General features: G+C 32.7%; 1 protein-coding gene across 1 annotated transcript; it reads left to right on the top strand.

Moving 5' to 3' along the window:
• Positions 1-11,509: 11,509 nt before the first annotated feature.
• On the top strand, positions 11,510-17,024 carry LOC139507068 (filaggrin-2-like; the record flags this gene model as incomplete). The annotated part of the gene is given in 3 exon segments (XM_071295633.1): positions 11,510-11,555; positions 14,755-14,774; positions 16,065-17,024. Coding segments are annotated over 3 exon segments (1,026 nt in total), but the record flags the coding sequence as incomplete, so codon positions are not given.
• Between the last annotated feature and the right edge of the window lie 2,296 nt (positions 17,025-19,320).

The following is a 19,320-nucleotide window of genomic DNA, read 5'->3' as shown; positions in this document are numbered from 1 at the left end:
CATGATTTATAACATGCATAACTAAAATTCCTCTTTGATGAGTTCATAAATTATAAAGAAACTGACGTTTCAATTCTACCAGGAAAAGCTAATCTTATTTAATCTGACTCTTTTTAGGCCAAATTGGTCAAAGAGTCTTTTTTTTTTTTTTTTTTTTAAAGTTTTCATTGTTTATAAACATACGAATATATGTAAACGATAGCGTTCTCGGTTTGATTCACGTTTATCGTCAAAAGCACCTCAAATGAAATATTTCATGTCCTACTTCATTTTGCTTCATGTTTTGGGCGGAAGTAAGTTACACACAAAACACAGAAATCAATTATTTTGTAATCCTATCATTGGTAAGCAAAGGACAAAGATTTGTCTTAATAGCTCTCATTAATCAGTTATAAGATCTGCATTTTCCCACATGCATGCATGTATGTGATAGTCCATTTTCGCGTACTGGTACTTCACGTTTTGTGTTTGCCTAAATTATTATCTGATTTACAAATCTTAGAGTAAAGAAATGTTAATATCGATAAATTGTACATACGGTTGAAAACAAATATTTTTCACTTTTTTTGAGATGGTGTACTCGTTTTTATTGATAATCATATTTGCTTTAAAAATGTTACTAATATATTGTTCAGTATGTTCAAGTTTTAAATTAGATAACCACGGCAAGAAAGTGTATAATTGGACCCCCTTTGAGCATTCAACACACAGCCACATCATCCATTGATATAGTGTGGCAGGCGGTTTACATAATCGAAAACGTCATCATAAGGTAGTATTTTATTCTTATTTAAGCATGTAAAAGTTCAATCAACTAACTGTCTTTAAGGATTTTTCATCTTTAGTATTTTTAAGGACAGGATGTGTAGGATGTTAATCGCCCCAATTAAAGAACTATTGACATTGAAAACGACAGAAATAACTCGTCTCCCACAATTCGGACACCGTGCTCCATTACGGATTATAGAAATATCCCTATGGCGTCGTACAAATTATGTCAAAGATACGCAGCTAGCTAAGGCCCATTATTTACATATTAGCAAGTTATTAGCAAATTAGCATGTATTGTTATTAGGATCAACCAAAAGAAGTAAAATCAAATAATTAATCTGTGTGGGGAAAGTTACTATTTTCCGATGATTTAGTCATGTAATAAATATAGAAAGCATTTAACAGTTAACCTTTTCCTAAAAATTGTACAGATTGAAAATCTTTAATTTACTTTCTTCTTGCTTGACCACAGTGTACAAGCGGACAGTGACACAAAACGGAAGTTGCTGATCTGTCCGACGGCGATCGGCTCGTTGTTTTTCAAAAAAATATAGAATATCAACACAAAGTGTCCCATAATGGATTGTTCAGCAGCTCAAGGTAAGTGAATAACTACAATGATGTATTTTTGACCATTTAAAGCTTATTTTATGCTTTTAGCATCAACCGTCTTTTTAAAATAACTCCTGATCATGAAGAGGGGTCAAAATTTTGCGATTTTTCGAGTCATAAATCTTAACAAAACTCCGAAAATTCAAACATTTTCAAGATTTTTAATCGATACATAGTTGAATAATCATATTCCGCATACACACACAAAAGTTTGGTTCATTTTTTTTTATTATATTGTCACAATTGAATCTTTTCTATTCAAAGTGTACTGTCCGCCTCGTTGCCACCGTATGTTTTCATACTGTCCGATTCGTTGGTCATATTCATGATCGATATCTTAAGCAAAAGTAAGATTGAAACATGCAATTTATCCACATTTAAACTTTATTCAACACAGATACTGTCTATGATTATATATGGAAAATATTTATAGATTATATATTCAGCTTGGATCTCGTGTCAATCAAAGGGGGACATTGGTCACTCTTCCAGAACCTTTACTCATGTCTGCTGCTCGTATTCATCGTTTGCGGACCTTGTTGTTAGATTCTAACTAGGGTTCCCAACCCCGGACCCCCGACCGCCTGGATCCGCAACTGCCTAAGCGATTACAAATACATGTATTAAGTAACGTGAATGTATTCATATTAATTTATTTAATCGATGATTTGAACATATAAGAATTGAATAATAACTCATACAGAATAAATGCAAGTTATGATAAAAAATTTAACAAGAAAGGCTTCACCGCATACTTCATGTTAAATGTGTGTATATAAGTATTCTTACCTCTACTAAGGCAATAGGAAAACAAACTCATGGACCATTCAAGTACACCGTAACTTTTCAATTGATTCTTTTTGACTTGAATTCCAAGCCATGAGATTTGTTTGATTATTGGTGAAATAAGACGCAAACTGGGTGTAAGAAACTATTGTTTTGATTTTCTGTGTCAAACGTTTATAAATATAAAAAAGAAGATTTGGTGTAATTGCCAATGAGACAACTCTAAACAAGAGAACAAATTAAATGACACAGAAATGAACAACTATAGGTCACCGTACGGCCTTCAAAAAACATAAAAAACACGCTTGTTTGCAGATGATTGTATCTTATACAGAAACATAACAAACCAACAAGATTGTACCATACTACAAAATGATCTAAACTGCCTAGCCAATTGGGAAAAAACTTGGGGTATGCAATTCCATCCTGAAAAATGCAACTCCCTCACTGTAACAAGATCACAGTCACCATCAAGGCCGTAGCTAGGCATCTTATTTTAGTGAGGCAAAATAATTGAGCCGAGCGAAGCGAGGCGAAATTTTTTTTTGGAGGGTATGAAATGAATGGTGCAAAATCCTGCATTCTAGGCATTTTTAGAGAGTTTGATGTTTTGAATTTGGACACTTTTTATATAAATTTTTCATTTTATAAGACTTTTACTAACACCAAATTTTTAACAACTTTATTTAAATTTATATGTAAGATAATCATTCAAATATCACTGATTTGAGTCTGCTGCCAGAACATAGAACAAACATCGATTCAGTAGAGTTTTCCAATTTTTTTTATGGCCAGTTCAGTCAAATCGTTTCAGAATCATAATTTGGTCTGCTGGTATCCTTATCGCGATGAACATGGAGCATGGCAAGACCGCACAATCTCGCGCCACTCATGCATGCTCTTTTCCAAGTTTTCAGTTGTTTCAGGGCAGTCTGTGTTTCTAAAGGTAGCACATCATCATCAACACAATGATCAATGTCTTCTTCCAATTCCTTCTCCAGCAGCAATTCGGTAGCAGCATCGGTAGTAACAGTTTTGTTTGCAAAAGGGAATTAAGCTTTTCTGTAAGCACCAGCATACAGTCGCAGTTGCAAAATATTAAACTCGCTTTAATGCCGACAAAGAGTACATAGGCGGATCCAGGGGGGGGGGGGGGGCCCTTTCGTGGGAAAAATTTGGTTGATTATATAGGGAATCACTGAAGCATGACTGGAGTGGGCCCCCTCTTAGATCAGTCAGCGGGCCTCCCTTATGAAAAGTTCTGGATCCGCCACTGGAGTAGACAAACTAGGAATAGAATGAGATAAGATACATGTATATGATTCTATCTATAGAGTAAGTATATATGGGTACAGGGTAATTGGAATGGAGTTTTTGACGTTTGAACATGTAGTTCCGTAATTTCAAATTATTTGAAATAGTTGGTGGTATTTTAGTTCAAGAATCTATAAATGTAGGGGTTAGGGTTTGGGGGTGTCCGATTCCGAAACCCCGAATATAAAGAAACGAAATTCCGTAGTCCCGAATAAGTAAAGACAAAATCCTGTGTTAAAGGTTCTACCATTCCTCAATAATATCAAATTGGAATATGTGATATTCTTTCAATTTCTAAGGTTAAAGAAACATGGATAAAAACTAATCCATGCATTCATGTTTCATATTATTTATATTTTATTTATCTGTAAAGAGAAAGTTTAAAGTTCGTGAAATGAATACGTAGACAGGACTGCCCCCTTGCGATGACCAGTACTTGATTTGTCAAAAGTTGGTGAAACGGAGAAATGAATACGCAGACAGGACTGCCCCCTTTCCGAAGACCAGTACTATATTTGTCAGTCTACTTATCGTTTTTTGATTGTTCTAATGAAGTTATATACGATACTCAGACTCTGTTAAAAAAAATAGTTTATTAGAATTATTCCTTCTTTACCTTCAGTGTCGCTTTTCCCTTTTCTGCAAGAGCCTGTTTTTAACTAAAGATCCATGATGATTATCGTTACTAGGTTAATAATGTAATCGAGAAACATCACCCGTTGAGATGTTGAGTTATATCCAGGAAGAATAGTTTAAAAGGAATGATGACAAGTTATAGAAAATAAGGTTGAGACAGAACGACAAATGACTATTATATTTATATATATGTATAAAAAAAATAATCAGTGTCGAAATTTTAGTGAGGCAATTGCCTCACTTGCCTCAAGGGTAGCTACGGCCTTGCACCATTCAAACATGATTATGTATTAAAAGGCCACATCTTAGAATCCGTCAGCACTGCAAAATATCTTGGTATCACCCTTTCTCACAACATGTCTTGGGATACACACATAAATAATATTACTTCAAAAGCAAATAAGATCTTAGGCTTTCTAAAAAGAAACTTGAAAATAAACCAGGAAGAAACTAAAAGTTTGGCATACAAATCCATGGTACGTTCTAATTTAGAATACTGCTCTTCAGTTTGGTCACCTCACACCCAAAAACAAAAAAACAACATTGAAAAAGTACAAAGAAGGGCAGCACGCTATGTCACCAACAGATACCACAACACCAGTAGTGTTACTTCCATGATTGACCATCTTCAATGGAAGTCACTTGAAACTCGCAGAAACATCAATCGAGTCACTATGCTTTACAAAATCTCTCACCATCTCATTGCAGTAGACCCAAACCTTTACCTTGTACCACAGCCAGTCAAAAACACCAGATTCACTAATCCATTACAATACCAGACATTTAGCACAAGAACAGACTATTTCAAGTACAGCTTTTTTCCATTCACTGTTGTACTGTGGAACTCACTCCCACAAAACATCATCAGCGTTAACTCCCTGGATCAGTTTAAAATACTGATCCAGAGTCAGTATATTTAGATATCTAACCTGTTTGTAAATAATGTAAATGCGTTAATTTTTGTTTTGTTTTTGCACAAAATTATTTTTGAATTATTGCACAAAATTATCTTTGAATTATTGCACAAAATTAGTTATTATATTTTATTAAGTGTCTGTTTGCGATGCGCCGACGTATAGTCATCAATGTGCTGATGGATCGTCGTATAATGTAGATGTAGATGTAGATGTTCAACAATGAGCAAAGCCCATACCGCATAGTCAGCTATAAAAGGCCTAGAAATAACTTTTCTTGCATGGTTGTATTTTTCATGAAAAGTTATTACCCCTATTTATGTTTTTGAGTGATAAAAATAACAATGTTCCACATGAATGTATGAATAAATATACCATAAAAATCACCTACGTGCCCCATTTTCCTAAAACAAACTAGAGAAACGTATATTAAATTTTCATGTGCATGCATTAACAATGCTTTTTATATGTAATAATCAGTAACATTTTATAAATGTTGATATTTCCTAGGAAATCGGTCATGAATGTGGATAAATTGCATGTTTCAATCTTACTTTTGCTTAAGATATCGATCATGAATATGACCAACGAATCGGACAGTATGAAAACATACGGTGGCAACGAGGCGGACAGTACACTTTGAATAGAAAAGATTCAATTGTGACAATATAATAAAAAAAAATGAACCAAACTTTTGTGTGTGTATGCGGAATATGATTATTCAACTATGTATCGATTAAAAATCTTGAAAATGTTTGAATTTTCGGAGTTTTGTTAAGATTTATGACTCGAAAAATCGCAAAATTTTGACCCCTCTTCATGATCAGGAGTTATTTTAAAAAGACGGTTGATGCTAAAAGCATAAAATAAGCTTTAAATGGTCAAAAATACATCATTGTAGTTATTCACTTACCTTGAGCTGCTGAACAATCCATTATGGGACACTTTGTGTTGATATTCTATATTTTTTTGAAAAACAACGAGCCGATCGCCGTCGGACAGATCAGCAACTTCCGTTTTGTGTCACTGTCCGCTTGTACACTGTGTTGACCGAGTACCAGGATGTCCTACCACAAAGATGGTAACATGTGGAAAAAATATAAATTCTGGAGTCAAAAGTCGGTAATAGGAAAATAGTGTATTGACGAACTTTTCCGGTGAATGACATAACTCGGAAGTGGTCTATACTATTGAATGACGGCTTATCATTCAATGACTTTGTATAACAAAATCATCATTTTACATGTTTAATTTTGATACTGCTACTGCTAGTTTAAGTATGCGTGAAATGTTTCTCATAAGACGTTAACAGTAACAGTGATTTAATAAACGGCCTCTTATTTATATAAATAAATGCAGATATATAATGGTCCTGCAGACAAGGACGAATCTATTAATGTGTCTTCATTGGCGTCTAGCGTATTTATTTACACTAGGAATTAGATAAACAGGGATTGAAGGAAGACAAGCTGAGGTCATTTTATTTATTAGGCTGGAATCTACAATTGTCAGTATTCAATTTTAATTGTTTACTGCCTAAAATGCCTAACATAATTTTGGAATATCGAGTTATCGTTAATTTTTGTTGTTTGATATATTATAGTACGGAAGCGTATTAGCGCCACACATTTTTTTTTCTTCCTATGTTTGCGTTATATAACGCAAATATCTTGATTACAATTATTCATTAAGTTTTGTATATATGTCCGTCTGTCATTCATTTCGGATGTGATTTACTAGTAGATAAAAAAAAGAAACATACATACAAGGCCAAATCATTATAATAAATATGCATAGGAATAATGGAATAATTGAAGTGCAATTATACATAAATTAAGACTGATTTGTGCATCAGAAAAGTATATAATTTAACAAGAAAATAGATATAGTTTAGTATATAGTCATATTAAAATTGAAAGATCAAAAATAATGTCATACAATTGTGAAACCTCCAAGTCAAATAGACAAAATGATCTTTCTGCTTTAAAATGAATTATTAATAAGGAAACATTTTTTTTAAATCTCAGAATATGATCAAGATTCTTTGATAGAAAGTCATTGAATTTTCATTTCAATATAATGAAGTATTTTTAAGATGCTTGGGTAGCAATTTGAATAGAGAGAACATAATTTTATTAATAAAACATCTTCATTCTATACATTTATTGCCAAAGGGTAGCTTGTTTGAATCTAACCTACTTTATACACAGTTCTCAAACGAGAGCTTACATTGGAAGTATATTTATATTCGGTTATAGCTATATTAGCAGGGTTGATTTTTTTCTTAGGTATAACCTCAATTTACTCAATTTTCTTTGTAATACATATACTAGTAGTAACTTGGATTTCGTTTTTGGGGACCTTTATGGTTTGTTGTTCAGTGTGAGCCAATGCTCCGTGTTGAAGACCGTAATTCGGCCTATGATGGTTTACTTTTACGAATAGTGACTTAGATGGAGAGTTTTCTTATTGGCACTCATACCACATCTTCTTATATTATTCTGCTCATTATTAGTCATTGATATGATCTAATTATTCAAGCAGTTTACTTTGCAATTACTACAAAGGTGATAAATTTTATTATATACAGCCTCTTCCATTAATAACTACTGTTTCCTTTGAATATTAAATAAGAAATAAGATAAAACAAATGTTTGCGTTATAACGCAAAGGTTTGCGTTATATCGCAAAGGTTTGCGTTATAACGCAAATGTTATAACGCAAAGGTTTGCGTTATAAAGCATAAACAAAAGGTTTGCGTTGTAACGCAAAGGTTTGCGTTACAACGCAAAGGTTTGCGTTATAACGCAAACATAGGAAGAAAAATAAACAAAAAATGTGTGGAGCTAATACGCTTCCGTATTATAGTATATGGTGCACAATGTATATAAAGTCAACATATGGTAGCATACGTTATGCATTTATAAATTTGGGATACCATATGGCATATTTTGTTAATAGTAAACAAAAAGGTAAAACATGCTTCACAGAGGAACAAGGGATCATGCAGTATGGTGCAGTTTCCCTTTTGACAACATATTTGAATTTGAATGTAGACTTTATTTAAACATTGAAGGCATTCCTAAGAGAATGCAAAGTGCAGCTCTCCTTGTTGACCTTTTCTAATGTTCATATCGAGTCGGAGTTCCTGAGTAGAAAAAACCCAGAATATCAAAGAAGACAGGTTATTTAATTTAACATTCAGATATATTGGTGATGTTCTTTCCATTAACTCTAATCTTTCCTGATTGGGTTCTATCATTTTATCCTCCAGAACTAGAAATTAAAGAAACAACAGACACGGCTTCATCTGCCTCATTTTTAGACTTATACCTCGAATTGGACATAAAAAGTCTTCTCATTACCAGAATCTATGACAAACGATACGATTTTTATTTTGAAATTATCAATAACCCACATCTTAGTAGCACTATACCAACTTCACCTTCATATTGGATATACATTTGCCAACGTATTCGGTATTCCGTGTATAACCAGGTTCAATCAACTATTTTCTTGATACGAAAATGCCTATATCAAGTCAGGAATATGATAGTTGCTATCCATTCGTTTGATGTGTTTCAGCTTTTAATTTTGCCATTTGATTAGGGACTTTCTGTTTTAGAATTTTGCTCAGAGTTCAGTATTTTTGTGATTTTGTGCTACTCAGACTTTATAAAACGTCACCAGTGTCTGAACAGAAAGTTGACAAACCAAGGGTATGTCAAAAAATTGTTGTTGATGTTGATAACTATGTATGTTGGCGTTTGTTTTTGTTTCACTTCAGTGTTCCTGTTGTTCGTTTGTTTTCCTCTTATTGGTTATGTGTTTTCCTCGGTTTTAGTTTGTAACCCGGATTTATTTTCTCTCAATCGATTTTTGACTGTTGAATAGCGATATACTACTGTTGCCTTTATTTGACATACTTGATCGTAGAATTTAACCCCTATAAGATGTTTTACAGGAGTTGAAACCATGTGTCAGGAAATCTGGAGTGGGACTATATGGATGGGGACACATCTTACCACTATTCATATCAATTCGTTAAAATCTGTTTTTATTTCGTGAAAATAACTTGTTTTCTGTTTTTCTGGACTTAGATCAGCTGAACATCGTTTTGATTTTGCCGGATATATGTACAATCAAAGATAGCGATTGTTAAAGTTCTAGAACACTTTGTTTATGATTCTTTATACTAGTAATAGTTATTGAGTAAGTGCCCAAGTGCATGAAGCAAAGAGACCTTGCACGAACTGAATGGACTTGACATTTAGATTCTTGATACAGATTTGCATTTCTGTTTGTTATAGGCATTGTTTAACATTTTGTTTTGATTATATGTAGTAAAGAAAGAATATTTACTTATGTAAACACATAATTTGGAATAATCAAAATACTACATAATATATTATATGAACTTCTTTCTAAACATTTGTCACTGATGTTGGTTAAATTCGTTTACATGCCAAAAAGTAAAATCACAAAAATACTGAACGCAGAGGAAAATCAATTCGGAATTCGAAAATTGTGTTGATGAGAGGTTATGCTTGTATGATTTGAAATTAGTTATTATTATCTAAAAAATAATTCATTTCGATCATTAAAGTAAAATACTTCTATTGAGAGAGCTGATATTTTATATTGGGCGAAATAATAGTAGTCTACTTATTTTTTTTATATCAACAACTGAAGATTTTGTTTTTTTTAGAAATGCAAATTCTCGAAAAATAAACTCAGAGAAAGATTGAATATTAAATAATATTTAACTAGTATGTTGTCACCCAAGGAAACCAATATTGTCTTGAATCATTGCATTTGAACGAGACAAGCACAATTGTAATATAATTATAGTAAATTACTGATATTGAATTTATAAATTTCATCATTGACACGCGTTTTCTTTAAATAGTTCATTAGCGTATAATATATATTTGAGTTAACACGGCCTATAGATTCTTAATATTGATTTTTGTGTTTCTGTTTCATAACCTATATTCTCTAATGGTTGTGCTGTTTTCACATTTCTTGAGCGCTATGAGAAAAATTGTACTCCTCACTAGTGAAATATCAGTTCTCAGCAAATGATTGGTCGATATTTAATTATTAAGTTAAATTTTCTTGATTTATTCTGAATTTTCTATTGTCACGTCATGAAAAAGGCGACCAAGTTTGATCACGTCACATATACAAAAAATCTTTGAAAATTAAGAATACAAATCTGTCTTTCTCCAACAATACGAGTTGTAACTATCGTGACTTCTTTCTAAAAGTAAAAATTAAAATAACAAAGACTAGTATACCGAACTCCGAAAAAATTCAAAACGTAGAGTCCGTAACATAAAGGCAAATTCAAAATCTCAAATACATCAAACGAATGAATAGCAACTGTCATATGCCTGACTTGTTACAGGCATTTTCTTATATAGAAAATGGTGGCTTTAACCTGGTTTTATAGCTTGCTAAACCTCTAACTTGTATGACAGTCGCATAAAATTCCATTATATTGACAACGATGAGTGAACAAAACAAACATACCTAATAGTAAAAAACTTCAAAAATAGGGGTACAACAGTCATCATTGTGTTATAATCTTACAATTTATCACAATAAATTATGTAATAAAGAAACACACAAAAGGCATATGTACAAAGCTCATTTGAAAAATGAAAGACAAGGATACAAAAGTTCATCATAGCACAATAACACAATGACTGGGTGTACAGAGCCACGTCATATGTAACCAAAAAAATCCAAGGCCTATAGACAAAGCACATTATATAAAATGTATCAGAACTTTTAGACGACATATCTTGAGACTATCATCTCTCAAAACGATTGAAAATGTTAACCTGTCATACGTCGGAAATTGTTTTGTATTTAAAACTCTTGAGAAGTAAAATTGCAAAAATCCTAAACGGAGAGTCCTTTATAAAAGGGCAAAATCAAAAACTCAAACACATCAAGCACATCAAACGAATGGAAAACAACTGTCATGACTTGGTACAGACATTAGGATGAAAGTTTATAACTGACGATTCAAAATGAAATAAACGTATTTAGTGAGTATCAACGCAAACGACAGTCGGTTGATATGATTTTTGCGGTATAACATGTACAGAAAAAAATAATCCTGCTGATCTAACTTAACTTAAGGATTCTTGTATACTGAAAACGGCTAAAAATGTGGTAGCTTTCGCTATTTGTGGATTAAATCAAGGTTAATAACATTATTTTTAGTGACCTCTGAAAAGTATATGAATTTAACATATAAAAATAACATTTTAATCCTGCTGTAAATATAGGACTAACAACTGATAAAAAATGTTAAATCAATTTCATCAAACGAGGCACTTGGTTTACACTGCAAGACCAATGTCATATTTTAATGCTTGACTTACATTCTGTCGCATCTGTTTCTTATCGGATTTATAAGAAATATAAAAGACCAGAGGTCCAATCAACAAGTCGTTGCCAACATGAAGTGTGCAGTGTTGTTAGTTGTCATCTTAGTATCATATACTGGTAAGTGTATACAAATCTACATAAAAATATTCTCTTTATATAAAAACCATTGCTTGCCATGTTACTGATATCTAGTCTACTATAAAACAGGTGCCATAGTAATACCATAAAAACTACTTACCCTAGATGTACTTAAAACTTACACTTCCCGTTAGCGTCATGTGTCGCATAGGGCGCGACTCTATATGTGGTGCGTATGAAAATTGGAAAAAATGCAAAGATCTGATAAAGTATATAAATTGATAGTATACTGCGGTCGAAGCAAATCGAATATCATCGGGTTAAATTTGACGGTAAATTAAAAAAATGTCCAAAAAGTGTAAAAACTAGTAAAAAAGTCTGATCATCTTTCAAATTAGTTCACGAAATGATCTTTCAAATTAGTTCACGAAATGATCTTTCAAATTAGTTCACGAAATGATCTTTCAAATTAGTTCACGAAATGATCTTTCAAATTAGTTCACGAAATGGTTCATCTTTGTTTCATTTTTAATGATGATATTTGTTTCCTTAAAATGGCTGTAAACGACTAATCCATGCATAACCAATCTCTAGCTAATGTTTTATATTGATAGTCACATGAATACGGATTTAATGAGGTCGAATTATTCATCAGCGATATTTGTATGCTAATTTTGACAAAATTATCCCAAATTGGCTGCAAAAAACGAATTGTTATTTCATTATTTCACTTTTATTAATGATTGAACCAAACGAAATCATATTCTATTTTTTTTTCATTCTCGAAGCTGGTGCCCCTTTAAGCTGTACATACTAAAAAGCATCAAATACATCATATCGGCACAACAATAATGAAATAACACGCAAAGAACACATAGAAGTAAAATAACACTTCAATTAAAAATAAGAATAACACGAAAAGCTCATTTGTATTCAGAACAAAGAAATTCCTATTCATTCCATGTCTTATTTAAAAGATTTTAGAGGTGGAAAACTGTAGTTAAACACTGTTCGTACAAAACTGTGTTTGTTTTACCTTTTTATGATATCATTGTATCTGCATATTTACATTTTTTACATTAAACAAATCTTTACTAGTCCTTTTCTAGTTGTACAAAATTGCTATTTCAAATTTTATACAATAGTTGGTAAATACTGACCGTGCCAAACCCTCATGGTTAGTAAATGATTTTAAGCACCCTCTAAAAGTAGAGTTGTTAAGATGCATTCCTGCATATTTAACTGATATGAGTTTCAAAGTAAGTTTGTTAAATTCATGCAAAGAGATTTTACGGTTGGTTCACATTTTGAATATGAATATATAGACTGTTGTAACAAGTTTATTCCCCAACTTCCAGAACTGGAATTTACTCACGATTTGCGTGTATTTGATTTTTTAACTAATCAATAAGTTTTCCTGATTATCAGACGAAACGCGCGTCCGGCGTAAATACCAAAGTAATCCTGGTATCTATGGTAAGTTTATTCTGCGCTGACATGAATTATCATTGATATGGTGATAAATATAAATTAACAAAACTTTTAAATTTTTGAAATACTAAGGCGTTCTACCTCTGGAGTAGATTACCTTAACTGTATTTGGCAAAACTTTTAGGAATTTTGGTCCTCAATGCTCTTCAACTTCTTACATTATTTAGCCTTTTTAACTATTGGCGATTCGAGCGTCACTGATGAGTCTTTTTTTTAGACAAAACGCGCGTCTGGCGTTAATACAAAATTTAATCCTGGTATCTATAATGACTTAATTCTACAGTAGAAATATACATGTTAACCGTGCCCGAAAATTTAGAAACGATCCTGGTAAACTTGTCGATCCTTTAAATAAACTTATTCTAAAAGGTTACCAATTTAACAATATAATAAGATCATTAAATATTGTTTTTATTGGTACAAAGATATAAAGATTTGGTTTTGAAGTCTAGTTGTAACTGTAGAAAACTTATTTCTAACTTGATAGCACATCCTCGTATTTTCGGAAATGTTGTTAACCGTGCCCGAAAATTTAGAAACGATCCTGGTAAACTTATCGGTCCTTTGGATAAACTTATTCTAAAAGGTTACCAATTTAACACTGTAATAAGATCGTTGAATATTGTTTTTTTATGGTATAAATATTGATTTTGTTATCAGTAAATATTAAAACCAAACTAAATAATACTTGTATGTAATATACATATACACATTCATGGATCTACAATCTGTCGATACCTGTATCTTGGCATTGCACAAGGTCAAGTTTTTGACGGATTATGGCGTCGTACATGAAATCCATTGGATGTTGGATGTGTACGGATTGATTATTAAGTCTTAGATGCATGATTTTTTTATAAGTTGTTAGAGGCTTTGAACTAACTATCAGTTAACTGCGAGTACTCTCAGAGCTGTACCTAGTGTCTTTTTGTTGTTGGGATATACAAGTACCCAGTTCACGTCCACTTGTATGTTTATCCGTCTTATGAGTTTAACCTTTTCAACTGATTTTTATAGTTCTTTCTTATGTTGTACTGTTATACCACTGTCCCAGGTTAGGGTAGGGTTGGGATCCCGCCACATTCTGTATGTATGATGCCTGTCCGAAGTCAGGAGCCTGCAATTTAGTGGTTGTCGGTTGTTTATGTGTTACATATTTGATTTTCGTTCATTTTTGTACATAAATTAGGCTGTTAGTTTTCTCGTTTGAATTGTTTTTCATTGTCATTTCTGGGCTTTTTATAGCTGATAATGTGGTATGGGCTTTGTTCATTGTTGGAGGCCGTACGTATGGTGACCTATAGTTGTTAATTTCTGTGTCATATTGATCTCTTGTGGAGAGTTGTCTCATTGGCAATCATACAAAATCATCATTTTTTTTTATATGATAGTCTTAATAACGACAAATAAGAAAATATATGGTCGTCTTATAGATAGAAAAAGGGGTCTCGGTGGCCAATTGATCCAAGTAGTAGAACTATTTTATCACTTGAATGTCAACACAGAGGTTGCAAATGACAGGCATTTTTCCTTCACCGACACAAAATAGCACAATGGTGCTGAAAAGGGAGTTAAACACCAATCAATCAATCAAAATAGAATATAAATTTATCATTGATACATACACTAAACAGTAAAGGACCTGGTGATTACAACTTTTATAAACACTATGCTATCCTATTAGAATTATATAGGAGTAAAATTTTAGTAAATTATATATTATCATATTTATATTTTTACTTTACAGATGCAGGGTCTGACTTTTATGTATGTATATTACCTAAGATATCCTTGTTTGACGACAATAGTTTTCATTATGTTTTTTTTTACTTCCACTTATAGCTTGTAGATGATCTCTTGTTAATTCATCATCATTTGTTTGACTAAATCTCCCTATGGGAAAATTTTGAAAACAGGATTGTCGTGTATAAACATTAATAAATAGGCACCATATTCAAGACAATCATAAACTCGCACAACAGCAGCTGATACCTAACCCCTATGAATTATCACGTTTCTTTTTATTTGTTCTTATGTTTACTTTTCGAAAAAAATAATAATTTAAAGAAAAGAAAATATGAATAACTTATTTTATATTACGGCTAATCGACTTTATAACATTTTGAATCAATGAATAAACACAAAAACACTGAAAGTTCGACTGTCAATATAATGGAATTGTATGTGACTGTCATACAAGTGAGAGGTTTAGCTAGCTATAAAAGCAGGTTTAATCCACCATTTTCTACATAAAAAACATGCCTGTACCATGTCTGAAATATGACAGTTGTTGTCCATTCGTTTGAAGTGTTTGAGCTTTAAATTTTGCAATTTGATTAAGGAATTTCCGTTTTGAATTGAACATACCCTTCTCCGCTTGATCATACAGTATCATGCCCGTCATAATTGTCAAAGAACTTTGCTCTAAAGTGGAGAAATTGAAATAATTAACAACAAAGTATAACTGCAGGTACAACACTCTAACAGTTGTTTACTGTCCGGCTTTACAATATGAGGAATAATTATGGGAAGTGTAATAAAAAAAAAGTTTATTAGATCACAAACTTTTAAATTACACTGGCCTGTTGTCTTCATAATAAAGATATGAAAATATACATTGGCAGTTGTACAATTGGGCCAAAAGTCTTATCGAAATATGAACCAAACTAAACATTATGACGTTAAAAATTATATCAAAGTATCAATATGATTGAGCCTTATGATAAACGTTTCTGAAAGAACGGATATATAATAGTTTACCTTAACAATTACTATTAGAAATAGTTCTTAAAAAGGAATAAAAGTATGTTCAAACATTTTTGTATTAACTTTTTTTACGTGAGATTACTAATAAATCACCTCAAAATTCTAATGGAAAAGCAATCTTATATTACTGAGTTTCGGTCAATACAGACAATAATACATCTAATACTATATGTCAATGTATGTATTTTATTCTTGTGCCAACTCAACATTGATTTCTAGTAGATGGCATGTCATACTTACATTTCATACTTTCTTTTTTTTGTCAATTAAATTTCTTTGAATATTTTACAGTTGGACGATGATAGCTATACCTCTCCAGCAGTTGTGTCACATGTATCACATGACCAAGGAAACACCCTATTTGGACATAGAAGTAACATTCACGTGAGCCATAGTGTATTTGGACACAGGCATAACACTCATGTGAGCCATAGTGTATTTGGAGACAAAAACGGTGGGGTACTTTCAATTAGTCATAAGGTTCATCAACATGGACATGCTAGTCATCATAATGGTCGCCTTCACGGAAGCTTCGGATCAGTTGGTCACCATCTGGGACACCTTGGCCATCGTCATGGGCGCTCTGGTATATATGGTCACCGTCATGGACGCTTTGGAAATCATCTGGGAGACTTAGGTCACCGTCATGGAAGTTTTGGTTTATTTGGTAAAAAACATGGACGCTCCGGTCTATATGGTCATCGTCGTGGACGCTTTGGTCGCCGTCTTGGACACTCTGGGCATCGTCACAGAAGCTATGGTAGATATGGCAACCGTCATGGACGCTTTGGTATATTTGGTCACCGTCATGGACGCTTCGGTAAACGTCACGGGCACTCTAGACATCGTCATGGAACATACGGTCTCCATGGTCACCGTCATAGTCGCTTTGGTCGCCGACACTCTGGACATCGTCATGGAAAATATGGTCTATATGGTCACCGTCATGGTCACTTTGGTCACCGTCACGGACGCTATGGACACCATCATGGAAGTTTTGGTTTATTTGGTAACAAACATGGACGATCCGGTCTATATGGTCATCGTCATGGACGATTTGGTAACCGTCACGGACACTCTGGACATCGTTACGGACACTATGGTAGATCGGTCCACCGTCATGGACACTCTGGTATATTTGGTCACCGTCATGGACACTTTGGACATCGTCTAGGACGCGTTAGTCACCATCATGGAAGTTTCGGCCTATTTGGTCACCATCATGGACATCATCATCACCATCACGGACATGTTGGTCACCATCACGGACATTTTGGTCACCATTATGGACATTTTGGTCACCATCACGGACATTTTGGTCACCATCACGGACATTTCGGTCACCATCATGGCCATCATGGGTACCGTCATAAAGGAAAGTATTACGGAAAAGCTAGGAAGTACTACAAAAAATATAAAAGGACAGGAAATAGTAAATACTACCGGAAATCCCGAAAATATCACAGTAAAGGTTACAAAAAATATTTGTATTAATTCACATTAAATGTATGAGAATTAGATTTTTTAATTATTCAAATCAATCTACTGTTCTTTATAAATAAGATGTGGTATGAGTACCAATGAAACAACTCTGCATCCAAGTCACAATGTGTAAAAAGTTATCAATTATAGGTCAAAGTACAGCCTTCAACACGAAGCCTTGGCTCACACTTAAAAACAAGCTATTAAGGACCCCAAAGTGACATGCTTAAAACAATTCAAACAGGAAAACCAACGGTCTAATCCATAACAAAAACGAGAAACGATAAACACGTATGAACACGACCAACAAACAACAACCACTGAAAAACAGGCTCCTTGGAGGGAAATTTGGACGAACAAATGAAAAAAAGGGGTATAAAATGTTAGATAGGAGCAGGAACTTTGCCTTGCAAATGGCCACCCTGTACCCCTTACAAACTTGTTGGAAGTAACTTGTTAGCACTAGAATCGTAATGCGTTTCTTTAGTACATAAATGTAGCTGTCTTTGTTTTTTATATGCCCTTTCTCTTCTTTCTCATATCGTTCATTTTAAATCAATAATATTGCAGAACGAGGCATTGATCTATGTATCATTTGAAGAAAAAGAAAAAAAAAGAGTTGGTACTTTCCTTTTGATCTTTCATTAATGTACTTCGATCAAATGCAAATATGCTTCCATTTTCTTATTGTAGACCTGTATCGCAGTGTAGTTTGATTGAACTTAATATTTCCGACTTGCATGGGATTGATTAAAGTTAGAAAAACTATTTCTGCACCATAACAAGATAATTGCATTAAATCAAACAAGGATGTCTTAAGAGTTGAATGAATGAATTTATTTATTTGCAAAAAGCATTTACATGCTATGGCAATCAAAACATATATTACATATATGACACAATAATAAACAGCAGAAAACAACACATCATACAAAGTGAAGTAAGAATTTGACATCTCATTTTCCATACTGCCTTAATATAATTACATAATTTTATAGTTGCTGTTTTATTGACAGCTTTTAACAATTGATCCAGTTTATAAATATTTGGCCAAGAACAAAAGTATTTTGGTAAATAATGTGACCTTGCAGGTCTTTATACAGGACAAACTAAAACAAAATGATATTCGTCTTCAACAACGTTCATATTACAACAAAGACACAATCGTAATTCTCTTGGCGTATTGGTATATCTACCAACTTTGATATTTAATTGAAGTGTCCCACTACGTAGTTTCGTAAGTAATCGATCATCACAAAATAAATTTAAGTAATTTTCAAGACAAAAATCTGTCTTGATTCTTTTATACATGCAAAGTTTTTCACAATCACATAAAGATGTGGACCACTCTTGAAAATATTGATCAGTAATACGTTTTTTAACAATATCAAAAACTACATTAGTTTATAGTTACATCCTGTGAAATCCACAAAAAGTTCAGGCCAAGATTAGACAATAAATCTCGTACATAAGAATCCCAATTTGTTTTAACATTAATAACATCTTTATACAGAAGCATGTAAACATCGTGAACAACACTTGTTTTTTTTTCAATAAAATATGAAACCAATATTTTAAAAGTATAGTTAACTTTTAAAGAATAGCACTAAGTAAAAACACGCAGAATCTTTACATGAAATGCTATATAGTTATATGAGATAGACATTCGGAAATTAGAAAACAGGAAAAGCTTAAAAATAAAGAAAAAACAAATTATACGAATGAGCATTAACATTTTAAGCCACGATGCTACACAATATTTTTACTTCACGGGATATTTTAGAATTGATTGTATTGCTGCTGTAAATTCAAATCCCATTTAAGAGAGCAAATACCTTCAGATATTGATTTATGTTTTATAATGTTGGGCTGTGTCTCTTTAGAAATACACATATTTCATTCCTTTTAACTATTTATTTAAGTATTCATAATAATATGAAAACACGTAAAAGATTTTTTTAAAAACCCATTAAGAAAGAAAAAGTTAAATGTATACATCCGCTAATGTTTTTTCCGATTTGATCAGTTTTCCTTCATTCCTACATTATTGACACTGACGTATACT

This window comes from Mytilus edulis, unplaced genomic scaffold (genome assembly GCF_963676685.1).
Source record: "Mytilus edulis unplaced genomic scaffold, xbMytEdul2.2 SCAFFOLD_1186, whole genome shotgun sequence".
In the NCBI taxonomy this organism is placed as follows: Eukaryota; Metazoa; Mollusca; class Bivalvia; order Mytilida; family Mytilidae; genus Mytilus; species Mytilus edulis.
This window is presented reverse-complemented; position numbering and strand designations above follow the sequence as displayed.